At 39.9% G+C, this 14,088-nt stretch overlaps 1 protein-coding gene across 1 annotated transcript; it reads right to left on the bottom strand.

Annotated features, from left to right (window-relative positions):
- Positions 1 to 4,934: 4,934 nt before the first annotated feature.
- On the bottom strand, positions 4,935 to 10,449 carry LOC147434277 (uncharacterized). Its single transcript, XM_086490828.1, has 8 exons — positions 10,283 to 10,449; positions 10,047 to 10,197; positions 9,917 to 9,963; positions 6,211 to 6,300; positions 5,779 to 5,937; positions 5,639 to 5,689; positions 5,474 to 5,555; positions 4,935 to 5,323 (listed from the first exon to the last, which is right to left on the bottom strand). The coding sequence occupies exons 1-8, from the start codon at positions 10,361 to 10,363 to the stop codon at positions 5,232 to 5,234; spliced, it is 753 nt and encodes a 250-aa protein (XP_086346954.1). The 5' UTR covers positions 10,364 to 10,449; the 3' UTR covers positions 4,935 to 5,231.
- Between the last annotated feature and the right edge of the window lie 3,639 nt (positions 10,450 to 14,088).

Below are 14,088 nucleotides of genomic sequence, written 5' to 3'. Positions count from 1 at the left end.
TCAAGCGTGATGATGGAGACCCTAATCTTTTTACCCAATGGAGATCCGATCAATGGTGGATTAAACGGGGGGCCATTGATCCCTTCACTCGACCCCGTGGTCTTTATAGACAAGGCCTCCCTCCCCCCTCCCCCCCCCCTCCAATTTACTATTTTTTTCTTAGGTGGCCTCGTCTTGGCCCCTTTACCCTAGAGCTTCTTTGACATGGCGCTCATCCACTAGACCTAAGTGACTACATGCGTCCATCACAATAACAAAAGTGATTCCACATGGGAATGTGCACTCTTATTGCACAGTCTTCAACTTTTTTGGCACCTCTCATGCCTTGCTTGTTTTTGGCCTTACTTAATAATGCTCATGATTTTACTTAATAAATATAAATTTCTCAAGCCTTTTTTTTTGTAATTAGAATAAGAGGCTATTCACACACATTAAACATATTTTTTGTAATTCTACGATTGCAAGTCATTTGCAATCATAGCGCTCATAAGTTGACATAATAAAGATAATATTTTCAAGCCTTTTTTTTGTAATTGGAATAAGAGGTTATTTACACATATTGGGCACATTTTCACAACCCAAATATCAAATATTTTTGGAAAACATTGTAACTTTAGTGGGCATTCACACACAAAAAAGCCATTAAAATTGGGGTGTGTAATAGGGTTTTCACACAGTCTGGCAACAATGAAGTACACACATATAATCTCGAAATCAATGTATAGAGGTCACATGATGCTATGCATGAGAAATACCTTCAAAGGAGAATAAAAACTGGAGCTATCTTGGCCGACTTTTGAGAGCAGCATACGAATACATGGAGCAACGGAGGTGTTGCTGCCAATCGAAGAAGCAATGAAGGGACTAATGACAGCTTGCAACGGATATGGGCGATCATCGACCTGATTATTGGAGTCTTTTTTGGTTAGTTGTGCTAGCTTGGTGCTACATGATTCTTTTGTTTGAGGGAAGGGATCTTCACTCTATGAGACATTGTAGAGCCTTTGTGGCATGCATAGTCTATGTGACTTGATTAACTTAGGTGGCAGTGTTGTCTCATTGCAATTGGTCAAAATTGTCCAAATCCAAAGGGGAGGTCTTTTGGGCATGGGCTTTGTCCTGTGCACGAACTCTCATGGTCTGAATCATCCCTTGTCCATTTACGGCCTGTGTAGCATAAGCCATGTTATATGAATCCATGTGTTAGCATGTGTAGCTTTCCACTTACGATGATGATGTATATGGTGAGATTTGACCCTATGATGTCACCCTCTTTGTATGCCTATATAAGAGGCTTGTAATCTCTTTTTTCGAATGCATAATATTGAATTCATTTAGAGTCTACATTCTGTATCTTGCTTTGTTTGATCTCTCTCTCTCTCTCTCTCTCTCTCTCTCTCTCTCTCTCTCTCCAATACACACACACACACACACACACACACACACACACACACACACACCATGAATGCTACTCTCGATAGTACATCCTAGCTCTAAACTAGCATATCCTAAAGTCTCACTTCACAAGGTGAGTTTTCATTATTTGATTTACAAAAGCTTATAACAGAATATGACTTAATGAAGCTAAATGATTACATCAATTATTAACCATGAGCGTTTATAATTGATGATGCAAACCCTAATTTCTCTAATGCAAGAGCGAGGATAATTAGGTTTTTGATGAAATTAGTATAAAAAGGCCTATTGTCAATGCTAAGCCATGGATTAATCACTCATCTAATTACTAATCCAATTGTTAACCTTCAACTTTGAACTAAGTTGGAAATGAGAGTCAAGGAGTCTATTAGAGATAATACAATAGATAATCAAGATGCCAATCAATGAAACACTAATCCTAAGTGTTAACCTTCAACTTTGATACTAAGTTGGAAATGAGAGTCAAGGAGCCTAATAGAGACAATACACTAGATAATCAAGATGCAAATGAAACACTACACAATCAAGATAATATGAAACACAAACAACACATGGCTGTTGAAGCCAGATGTAAGACTAATAACATCGCTCCTTAGGTAAGTCGATAGACATAGAGAAGGTTCCCTAGTGGGATAATCTCTAAAGTGAGAGAGATTATATTATCGTCCTCGGAGGTCAAATATGACCTATGGGACCAAAGATACATGTAATGTACAATGTACGGGGTTGATAAATGATTCTCGATGCTCCAAGATTGTGTTGATAAGAATCGTAGTGAAGATTCCACACTATGGCTGAGAGAGGAAAGTGTATAGATCTAAGTCATGGCTGAACATGTGAGGGAAACAAGTTTGGATGTGAGAAAACACTGAGCACTCTCATAGTATATAGTACCCAGACTCTCGAACTTGCAGCGAGCATAATGTACAAACTCTTCTCCATTGCCCTAACACCATGTTTCACATCGAAGAGAATGGAAGCTAAGCCAAATGGTTACGATAGTGCAGATCACCGATAAAGGAGATAGCCTCAAGCATATAAGAGTTAGTACGGTTTTCTCTTTCAAAAAAGAACATAGATTTGTAGTTAGGGGCAATATGGGTGGTGTAATGTATGAAATGTGACCCACCATATTCCTCCCAAGCCATAAGACATTGGAATTGTAGAAAAGTTTCAGTCACTTGGAAGTCATGTAGCAAGTGCAATACATCTCATCTCCCAAATCCATCTTTATGTCTTGCATCCATCCCATGCTCAAGGCTTGCTTTTATGTATCTTTTAAACTTTCTTTTTTGCTTCCCATGCAATTTTAGAAAATCAATGTAAGGAATTTGGAAACATCTTTTTCATGTACTTCACAACCCTTTTCATGCCCATAACCTCAATTGCAAGAGATCCCGGCTCAAGTGAAAGCATATTTTGTGTTTTTTGTCTTAACTTGCAAAAATTTTGTAAGAAAACGCTTTGGAATATTCTCAAACTCTTTCCAAGTAAATTTTGAGGTGCATCTCTCTCCCCATATTCAATTTATAAGGAAGAACCGGTGTCAACAATATGTCAAAAAGCTACTTCTTGAAAACCCATTGTTTTGCATCCCTACATTACACATGTTCTCAAATGCATAGTACGCTTTCTCTTAGCTTCCAAACGATGCATAGCACATTCATGCCACTTATGATAGGCCGAAACCTTGAGGTCAAGGTAATTAAAGCTCTTAACCAATGGCTTCTCCTTCTGGATGGTTTTCACAAGCATAACCTTTGTTTTAGGCTCGTTCACAATCAATCCACTATGCAAGCAAAAGTTCTCAAAGACAACCATAAGCTTTTGAGCATCCTCTAAAGTGTATGATAGTAGCACTCCATCATCATCCTTGTTTAATCCCAATAGTGCTTGCAAAAAAAATTCTCTTCCCATGCACAATTGAGCATACCACCTCATAGGATTTGAGAAAATGCAAGCATAAATTCACTTGAAACTTTGAATTGTTTCATCTTTCTCCACAAATTATTACGTAAAATCATATCAAATATTCTTAAAGTCCACAAAACAACAATACACTCACTTGCCTTTCACTCAATTTTCCTCTGTGACACTATGAAGAGTGTAAGATAGTCAATAATGCTATAACATTGTCGAAAACCCGGATTACTAAATTATTTCGATTATGAGCCCAAACAATTTTGCCATAAACGATCTAATCATTAAAACCCGGTAGTTATTTACACGTTTACATTCCCTCCTTTATGAAAAAGTTTGACCCAATTAGTGCCCCAATTACAAAGCATACCATGTTAAGTACAAGGTTGAGCATATCACACATCCAACAATGTGATAAATCTCCCATCCATTTATTCCTTTCCGACTTATACCTTGAAGATCTCTCGCTTTGCAAGTGGACAACTTTTCAAACTTGGAGAAAGAGAGAGATGAAATAAAAATGGTATAGTAACATCTACAAAAGACCAAAATGACCTATGAGACCCACAAGTTACAATTTGGTGAATCTAATACAAAGTTTGTGTGCTGATAGTAACATCCTAAACAAAATGTTGTAATGAAAGTGAAAGTGGGGAAAATACTAGAGACTCTCTAGTCAATACAAAAATACAAAATAATGAGAGATGCAAGAAACTTAAGCCACTAAGAAGGGGATAATCATCCAGCTCATAGTAAATCCAACATCGGTCTGTATTGGATCTCCTTAATGTTCTCCATGGTCAAAAACCTAACTAGGTATCATGCGTGGTACGCCAAAATAATCCGAATCCTCCTCTGTAATCTCCGTCTATGCTTAAAAGCCCTCCTCTGTAGTCGTGGACGTTTGGATCTCCCTAGGTCCAGCGCACGGTCAATCAGTGTGCCTCTAGTGGAGGTGGGATCCGAACGCTGCCGCAAAACTTGTCTCTCTAGCTGTCTAGTGGTAATGGCTGGCATGAAATAATCTGTAACCTACCGTTCAGTCTTCTCGCTCTGGTCGCCTCAACAAGAAATCTCCATGTATCGTCAACGCAAGCAAGAACAGACCTAAGCATCTGTGATCCTAGTATCCCATAACTCTGGAAAGTGGTCCAAAACCCTTCCTGAACATGTCATTCGCATGTATCTCTACATCTCAAAACGGGAAAGCAATCTCTGATGGTGTTTCACCTACAAGAACTTAATCCTAAAGGAAGGAAAAAGCACGATCTAGCTTGTTATTTACAACACGTGCAGCTTCTATGAAAAGATATGCAAAAATAAATCAGTAGAGGCAATAAGTCAAAATGCTTTACAAAAACTTGATGTATCGATTGGCAAGGCAAAAATTCCACGTTCTATTTAAATCCGAAGCCATTCCCTGCTCTCTTGTTGTTAGCCTGTACATCATTGAATAGCTAGTTCTCCACCTTCTTCAATCACATCATCAAAACCCTCCTATAACTAGCCCTAAGCCTTCATCATAGCTCCAAACTCTAAAACAAAATCAACAACCTTTTAAACTGACAAAAAAAAAAGATGAAAAGAGTCCATATATGTTAAGGAAACTTAAACCCTCAACTAGGTTCCGGCTTTGTATACACGTTACTCAGGTACAAACTGCAAAGTCAAAGAATATTACGCAGAAACAAAAAAAATTCCGATTGTCTGTGCTTTTTTCCTGGTTAAAAATTGCCCAAAACATCTCCAAATTGTCTTTTCTCAATAACAAAAATCTCACCAGGAGTGCTTGTGCTTGTATAGACTGAAGCTGGATAGCTTAATGGTAAACTTCCATCAATATCCACCACATTGTGTGCGCAGGCATGTTAACTTTAATGAATGCTGGATCCATCAGGTAAGTCGAGAGCAGTCACTGCACCCGAAAGTGTTACCAAACACCTCTCATTGAATTTTGCCATTCCACCTGCACAGCAAGATGTACTCAAGATAAGCACTAGCAATTGACCCTCATGATCACATTTTTTTGTCATGGAAAAGCACTTCAAATGAGCTATTTCCTCAAGCAAAATTAACCACTTCATGTATCACTCCACGACTTTTCTCTCCCATTCACCTTGAACATGTAGAAGAGGAAGTAGCTTCTCCCATATCTTTGAGCTCAACTGTTTGGCTGGTTTTGCAGATGGAGCTGAACCCTAGAATGTTTAACCACGGAGATATCAGACAACTTGCATTGCTGAAATTTGTATCCTGATTGTTAAGTATCAAAATTACTTGCCTCCATATAAATGCGGTCACCTACAGAAGCATTAGGGGGAGGTTGCAAAATCTGCATAAAGGATGAGAAAAGGCAAGCAAGTTAGTTTGTTGTAGTGGTTGCTCAAATAGTCAAGCCTGAGACATTAGAAAACTATGCACCTTCACATTCAAGGACCCATCAATTTCCGCTTCCCCTGCCAGAATCATTGCTTCACTTAGTTGCCCAGCTAATTTCGCAGGTTTCAAGTTCAGAACGAGACAGACTTTCTTCCCCAGCAACTCTGATGATGGGAGAAATTTCTTTAAACCTGCTACAACCTGTTCACAAAACAGCCATGCTTTCAGCCCCATTTTTCCAATTCAATAAACATTTTCAGCCAGAATATTGGTGAATACAAAACAAAAGATAAAAGGGGCAAAACATTGAGATTTATAAAATCAGTGTTCAAGTAGCACGTTAAACTTCTTCGTACATTCAATTGACACAACTTCAGCTCATCAAGTGTTTTTGGGTAACTACAAAACTAACTAATACTCCCCTAGCTCAGACGAGATGGCCTTATTAAACATTCAATGTCAGAGCTTATATACCTGCTTGGACTGATCTTGGGCAATCTCGACTTTGCAAACATAAAGTTTATCAGCAACAGGATGATCTTCGACTGAAACCACCTGTCCTACCTAGATCCAAAAACCAGGTTTCAATATCAAAAAGCTGGAATAAAAAAAAGATCTTACTAGAAAACAACAATTTATGCAACTAAGACGGCCTGTCCTATGTAAATTGAAAACGCTCAAAGAGTAGAATAGAGCTGTCGGTGCACTTTATTGTCAACCTCAAGTTGCTTCCACTGCCCTTGCTTGTCACCTTGGCTTATATGTGTTTCTGAAGCTTTATGCCACTAATAACACCTTTGCAAAGATTTATGACAAAACCATGCCCAAATCTTTCTGGTTACACAATTTAAGATGACAATGGCACCATGGCTTTGATCCGGCTACCAATGCTCTTGTCGAGGAGGAAGACTTAACCCATCTCAGTCTGCTTCCCTCGCCTGAGGAGAGAGTACATCCCACTCCTTTTCAGAATAGGTTCAGAGATTGGGACTGTCTTAGAGACATCTCGCACGGCACTTTTGTTGTTGCCAAGGCAGAAGGCATACCTACAGTACGCATTCTCGTTTGAGACACCCACACCCTCCCGAAGGTCGCTTTACTACCTCGGGTGAGTGGTGGTTGGCTCTATCAGAATGTGGAGTATCTGGGCCTTCTGAATCAATGCTTCATTTGTTGACAGATGGGCCATCTTGCGAAGGCTTGTCCACGGAGGAGGCCGCGGCACAGACCAAGACCCAGATTCCTAAGGCTGGCCAGACCCAGCAGACAGAGACACAGGGAACTCAAGGAGGCTCTTCCTCAGAGACTAGTGCCCAGACAGAGGAGGCTAGCAGTAGGTCCATGGTCGACGTCGCCAAGGACCACCACGTCAATTTGGCGACCCTAGTGGTTGACCTACACCCCAACACCAATGGGTTCCCGCAAGGAACCGTTTCGACCTCTTATAGCAGGACGAGCCCATTGAAAACTTCCATGTGCACACATTTACACATTTTTCTGACCTGGCACAATTTTCCCAACTTGCCCCTCAAAAGTCAATATAACGAAGTATCATGCTAACATTTTTTTCATCATTTTCAGCAAACGCTAGCAAATCAACCCATGGTTTTTTTGAGCTACAGCTTGACGTTTTTGCTCACCACGCAAGTACGAGCCAGATCAGCCCAGCATCCTTAGTGTTTTCAGTTTTCACCCCCTTTCCTCACTGGACATGTTGGATCCGCTAAGGCTAAACTCTCTGCTACACCTCAGACCTTCGGCAACCCATTGAGCCTCTTCTCGACTGTTCCCTTGCCGCATCGAGTGCTCCCATCATTGTCCATCATCAAATTCATTTTCCGCTCTGCTTAACGCGTCAGATCGGCTGCGTTTTTGCAGCCAGCCTTTAGCCCTTCATTCCTCTCACATCAGGAGTGCAAATCAGCCCCATATCTACCCCTTGATGACCATCGGTAACCCCTCATCGGAACTGATCCAAAGGTGTATCAAATCAACCTCGGAAGTGCTTCATTTTAAAGAGTTACAACGGCGACATTCCCCCTTCAATTCAGTAGAATCTGCATTTGAGGTGTTACATGTCTGTACATTCCTTTACGCAATCAAAAGCTAATACCACATCAGCAACGGTGTAGGGGGGACTTTGAGAGGGTTGGTGAGACCTTATCAAGTGCCATTCTCCTTTTCTCTCTCTCTCTCTCTCTCCCCCCTCTACACATCTCTACCTCTCTCATTCTCTTTCTAAAAGGAACCATCATTCGTGCAAGTAGCACACATTCAAGCAAGGAAAAAAGTAAAGATTTGTGGAAGTGTGAAGTCTAGATCTTTTCACCATTTCAATTCCGTTGCACCTTACATTGCTTGTTTGTTTTTGTTTTGCTTTCTGTTGCTTCCATCTTTCCCGGTTGATTGTGTTTTGTTGATTTTTGCTTTCTTTGCTTGACGTGTGTGAGTTACGTTGTTTCATGTTGTTTCTTCCTATTTGATGATAATTGTGGTGCACATTGTCAGTGGGATGGATTGAGCCAACAAAGGGTCAATTGACTAATAAAAGGCCCAAGGCAATAATAAGGAACCAAAATGGACTCAAATGCATACAAACATCCAATCTAGCCATACAACCATGAATGATGACATGCAACCTAGGAAGCTGTCAAAGTAGACAATGCGGAAGCGTAGAGATAGAGAGAGAATGCTTGAACCAACTTAGTAATGAATTATATGAATCTTGCAATGGGGGGAGGGGGATTCTTATATACCCATCTTGGATCTCTTATATACCCTTCAAAATACTATCTGTTTTAAACTCCGACACACTGCTCCATATACAAATGACCTCCAACACGTTTTCCAAATCAAGTGTCAGGAGCATTACTTGTCGCTCGCGTGCCACTTTGGCTGAAGCATCTCTTGGCACCCACCAATGAACTAGAAACTTGGAGCTATTAACAATGTAGTATGTACCACACCACCACACTCGGTTGAGTCAGTGGTTCCTTTTGAGAGCTCTTGCCTTTGCCTTTGAATGTACTATCCTGTGACAAAAGACCACGCTTTCCACAGTTGTAACATCAGCTTTAAAACTCAATTTTTGTTGCTAACGATATATCACTTTTTCAAAACTCAAACCTTACCTTGAGGGAGTAAGACAGCTTCCTAGTCAATATGAAAAGAGCTCATATTATCAAAATTCACCTTTCCTTCATGATTTGCAACCATAATGATCTCGTGCTCCTCAAACAACTTCGTAAGTACCAAGGCAGCTAAGTGACTAGTAGATGCATTTTCCATAGCTGAGAGTTGATCATGGACGACCTTTGCCTTCATAAAAAATGACTGCAAAGAAGTCTCGGCCTCTAATTTTATGAAAATGATTGTCCAAGAAGAGTAATTACTCACATTCTAGAGTCTCAATCAAACATATCTCCTAGATTTGACAATATTTCACTCGCAATTTGCAAAGTCTATACCGTGGGAAAATTTTCCTTCGTGAGTGCCTGAACAATGGCTAACATGGCCTTCGCATCACTCGCATCCCAATCAACCCATGATTGAATAAACTCATCATCCTAAAGTCAAGTCCACCTATTGTTGCCAGACCTCATGGGTCTTGTCTCCACACCATCGACAATGTCCCATAAGTCTTTTCATAGAAACCACACATACATGATCAATTTCCAATGAGCATAGTTGTCTCCGATGAGTTTGTCGTTGGCATTTGAACCGCAGGCCATTCAGGGTTCGAGATTGCGCTGAAGAGCTCCAATTCAAAAAGGGTTAAAGTGCTGTCCCTTTGAGCGTGGGAACAACTCTAATACCATGTCAAAGTCGACGATGTAGAGAAAACTGAATTGTCTCATGTCAAATAAGTAAAAAAATACCTAAATATGACAAAATAAATAAATAAGATCACATTGGGCATTCACTTGAGATGCATAACTTTAACACAAGGCACCTATAGCAATGGCATATTTTCAATAGCACCATATCACTAGATTCTTGCTAAAGCAAACCCAAATGCCTGAAAGAAAAGTTGCACTACAATCCATCACACTCCCATGAGATTTTGGTTCGGAAAAACTTTGCTTAAGCTTTGCCTAACCTTTTTATAATTTTAGTGCAAGCATTGACAACTTTTAAACTCAAAGGATAAACTGTATTCAACGACACAAGATGTACCAACCTGAAGAAAAGCTTTATCGAAATCTTCTACAGAATCCGACCTGTCAACTGGGATGCACATACAAAAAATGAACTCTCAAATCACAGTAAGTCACAAATGGTTTGTTGGGTGCATTAAATAGGAAGATTACCTTCTGAAGGGGACGTTGACTGATATGGAACAGAGAGATTGTCTGATGAGACAGCTTGGTTCTTCTCTGCAAAAGCTTCCCCACTCGGTGCTTCGGATGGAGCAGAGATTTTGTTCGATAAGGCAGTTAGAGTCTTCTCGGCTACAGATTTCTGAATAAAAATATGTGAGCATGTGTGCATGCATGCGCTCTCTCTCTCTCTCTCTCTCTCTAACAATGGAGAAGCAGAGAATAACCCGTGCGCTAGAAGGAGTGGATGTTCGCAGGCGAGAGATGAGAGTATCCAAGAAGGTAATGGCGTCGTCCAACGCCGCCATGTCTCGCTCACTGGATTGGATCACTGACTTAAACTAAACTGTTATTCAGACTGACACTTCAAGAGTGACCCTGAGCTATATCTAACACGGGCATGGGTACAGCTAACACGGGCATGGGTACAGCTAACACGGACGCGAGAGATGCTCCCATCAATTTTGGACCCCGACATTAGACGTCCGTCGTAGATCTTGTCGTCAAAGTAAACTGGGATATTTTCGTAATTTCGAATACTCGAGTTTACTTTTTCTTGCCCCGAAACATTTGCACATCAAAACTCCATAAAAACATCTACATTCTACAAATGATGTGAGCGAGCGATGTGGTTAGGCCAAATGGCTCTCATATCCCAAGTTGTGGGTTCAAGCCTTTCGAGGGGCGGATGATAAACTCGAGGATCAAAGTTTTCACTGTACCCGAGTTTACATTGTCATAAAATACAATATCTACCTTTACCAAATAATTTTCTCATATTAAATTGATCATTTAATATGGGAAGATAAAAGGGGAACAAGAGTTAAGATATAGATATGTGCTTCTAAACCTATCTCAACAGGGGACCAAAAGGAGGAATGGTTGCGTCTCAATAGGGGTCCAAAAGGAGACGGTCTACCAAAGAGCAATGTGTAATAAGTGCTTCTACATTTACCTCAGCAAGGGACCAAGAGGAGAGATGGTTACATTTCAATAGGGGTCCAAAAGAAGGTAGTCTATCAAAGAGCAACGTATATCTAATGGAACTTAAAAGACCTTAAGGTTAGTTTCGTTAAAGACCTCCAAAGGTTAGTGTTAAAAAGTCATTTGACCTTAGGCAAGCTAGCGCTCACCTTGAGGTGGGAATCATACCCAAGCATGAGGTGCTTATCGTGCTTGCTAACTAAAGTGTGTAAAGTGTTTGTGGAAATCTTTCCCAACTTTGAGGTGCTTCTCGTGCTTAAATGACTAAGGTTCTTAAAGTGTTCAATTCGAGCATAAACTTTTAAGAGGCATAAACGGTTTCCATGCTTAAATGACTAGGTGCTTAAAGTGTTCAGTTCAAACATGACAAATTAAGAAGCATAAAAGACACATGTCAAAATCATCCCCATGTGACCCTCATGATGCGTTTGAATCCTATGGATAGGCTTTAAAGGTCCAATGAGAATTAAGAGGCATAAAAATAAATAAATAAGCTCTTTCTCTCAAAGAGGAAAAAGAGGACACATGTCCAATGATATAATTAAATAATACAAAAGAGAGAGAGAGAGAGAGAGAGAAAGAGAGAGAGAGAGAGAGAGGTGGACCAAGCATGAGAGGGGGTATACTCTCCCACACACATACACACACAGAGTTTCATAAGCTCACCAAGAGGAGATCATGAGGCAAGTGCATGAATTAGTGGAAAAGGATGGTGAGGCCTAGCTCCTCTCCATTCGGTTCACCAGTACTTTTAGTGCAAAAGAAAGATGACACATATCACATGTGTGTCGATTATAGAGCACTAAATAGGATCAGTATAAAAAGAAAGATTTTCCGTACCGCGGATAGAAGATCTATTTGATAAGTTACAAGTTTTGGCCTGACAAATGCTCCATCCGCATTCAAACTCACGATAGACAATAATCTTTAGGCCTCTCAAATTCTCTTAAGGAGTACAAGTGACAACCTCTAGGTAATCTTTCAAGTTATGAGAGAGAATAAGGTTTTCATTAATCAAAAGAAAAGTGAATTTTTCCTACAAGAGATTCAATATTTAGGTCACATTATCTCTCAAGATGGTATCCGTATGGATCCATCGAAGTTGGAGGTAATAAAAGCATGGCCTAATCCAAGGAATCTACATGAGCTAAGAAGCTTTATTGGTATGTGTGCATGCTTCATAGAAAAATTTTATCAAATAGCAAGACCATTGCATGACTTAAAAAAGAAGAACGTTAAGTACTCATGGATTGCTAAAGAACGAAGTGCTTTGACAAGCTCAAAGAGAAGCTTATCTCCCAACTAGTCCTTATGCTTCCGGTTCTCTTAAAGCCATTTGAGGTCCAATGTGATACTTGTGGTGATTGCCTTGGAGCAGTTTTGCTTCAAGAAGGACATGCCATAGCATATGAGAGCCGAAGGCTCAATGCCGATGAACGGGTCTTGGGCATATAGGAAAAAGAGCTTTAGTTGTTCTACATGCCCTAGACACATGGAAGCACTATCTATTGGGGACTCCATTCATCCTACGAATGGATCACAAAGCCTCAAAAACTTCATGATGCAAACCAAGCTCTCCGACAAACAAATGAGGTGGACAAATTTTCTTTTGCAATTTAAATTTCATGTTGCTCACATTGCTAGCAAGCACAATCAAGTGGTTGATGCACTTTCACGACAACCAAGGGTAAATGTGGTGTCTATAGAAACTCACAATGATCTATCTTTTATGATAGATGAGTGTGCTAATGTCTGAGACTTTAAGTACGTAACTACAGCCTTTGCATTAGGGAAGGAAAAAAAGAACCATTCACCTTGGAGGATGGTTATCTTCCAAACGGAAATAGGCTATGTTTACTCACCCATACAATAAGAAAGTCAAGTATGAATTCCATGCTTCTCATTATGCGGGGTAAAGAAGGATTCCATAATCTAAAAATGTATTTCTGTTGGCCTACCATGAAAAGTAAACATATCATGAAGAGTATATTTCAAAATGCATGGTCTGCCAAAAGTCAATGAGGGAAGCAACTTGGATTGTTTCAATCGACAGGATTAGCAAGAAAACACACTCTATTCCCGTCAAAAAGACTATTAAGGCACATCAAATGGCAACCCTCTTCAGATCTCAAATTTTCAAGTATCATGGCTTGCCAACATCCATAGTGTTGGACAAAGATCCTAGAATGACCAATAATTTCTGGAAGAGTCTCTTTGAGAATCTAGGAATTAGATTAAATTTCTCTTTTGGCCTATCCACAAACGGATGACCAAAGTGAAATAACTAATCTAACGATTCTTGATCTACTAAAAGCCTATGTCATAAAAGTAGATCAACATTCTCAATGAGAGAAGTACCTACCTCTTATAGAGTATACGTACAATGACATTGTACATACTTCTATGGAGAAAGTACCTTTCAAGGATAAAGAGGAAAGATCCAAAAGTCCCTTACTACTTAAAGTATATGGGAAGATCTTCGTTGTTGATGAATATAGCCGAGACTTACAAGAATCTTTTTCAAAGATTAAAAAGGTTATATCCATTTCACAGCAAAGGCAAAAAGGGATGCTGCTAATAAGCACAGAAGAGCCTTATCATCAAAGAAAAATGATTGGGTCTTGCTAAAGTTTCTCAAGGCTTAACTAAGGCATACTACGGGCAACAATCCTACGAGCCACCCCAAGAGTATTATGCTAAACTAGCAAAAAGATACTATGGTCCTTTCTTTTAAAATTCTTAAGCCAATCAATGAGATGGCTTATTAGTTGAAGTTGCCTAACCATTGGCTCATTTACAATGCTAACCATGTGAGCCTACTGAAGCCTTACAAAGGAGAGCCACCAAAAGTATCAATAATGGAGGACCCGCCAGAGATCGAAGATCAAGAAGAGGTGTTGCAACCCAAATTGATTCTTTGACACGAAGACAAGGTACTAAGAAACGGTAACGTTATCCAATGATATCTTGTTAAGTTTAATAATTATCCTTTTAAAGATGCTAGATGGATGCAAGGAACCTAGCTTAAGGATAATATGAACCTTGTCAA

Source organism: Adiantum capillus-veneris, chromosome 19, assembly GCF_014529385.1.
Source record: "Adiantum capillus-veneris isolate H3 chromosome 19, ASM1452938v2, whole genome shotgun sequence".
Lineage (NCBI taxonomy): Eukaryota > Viridiplantae > Streptophyta > Polypodiopsida > Polypodiales > Pteridaceae > Adiantum > Adiantum capillus-veneris.
This window is presented reverse-complemented; position numbering and strand designations above follow the sequence as displayed.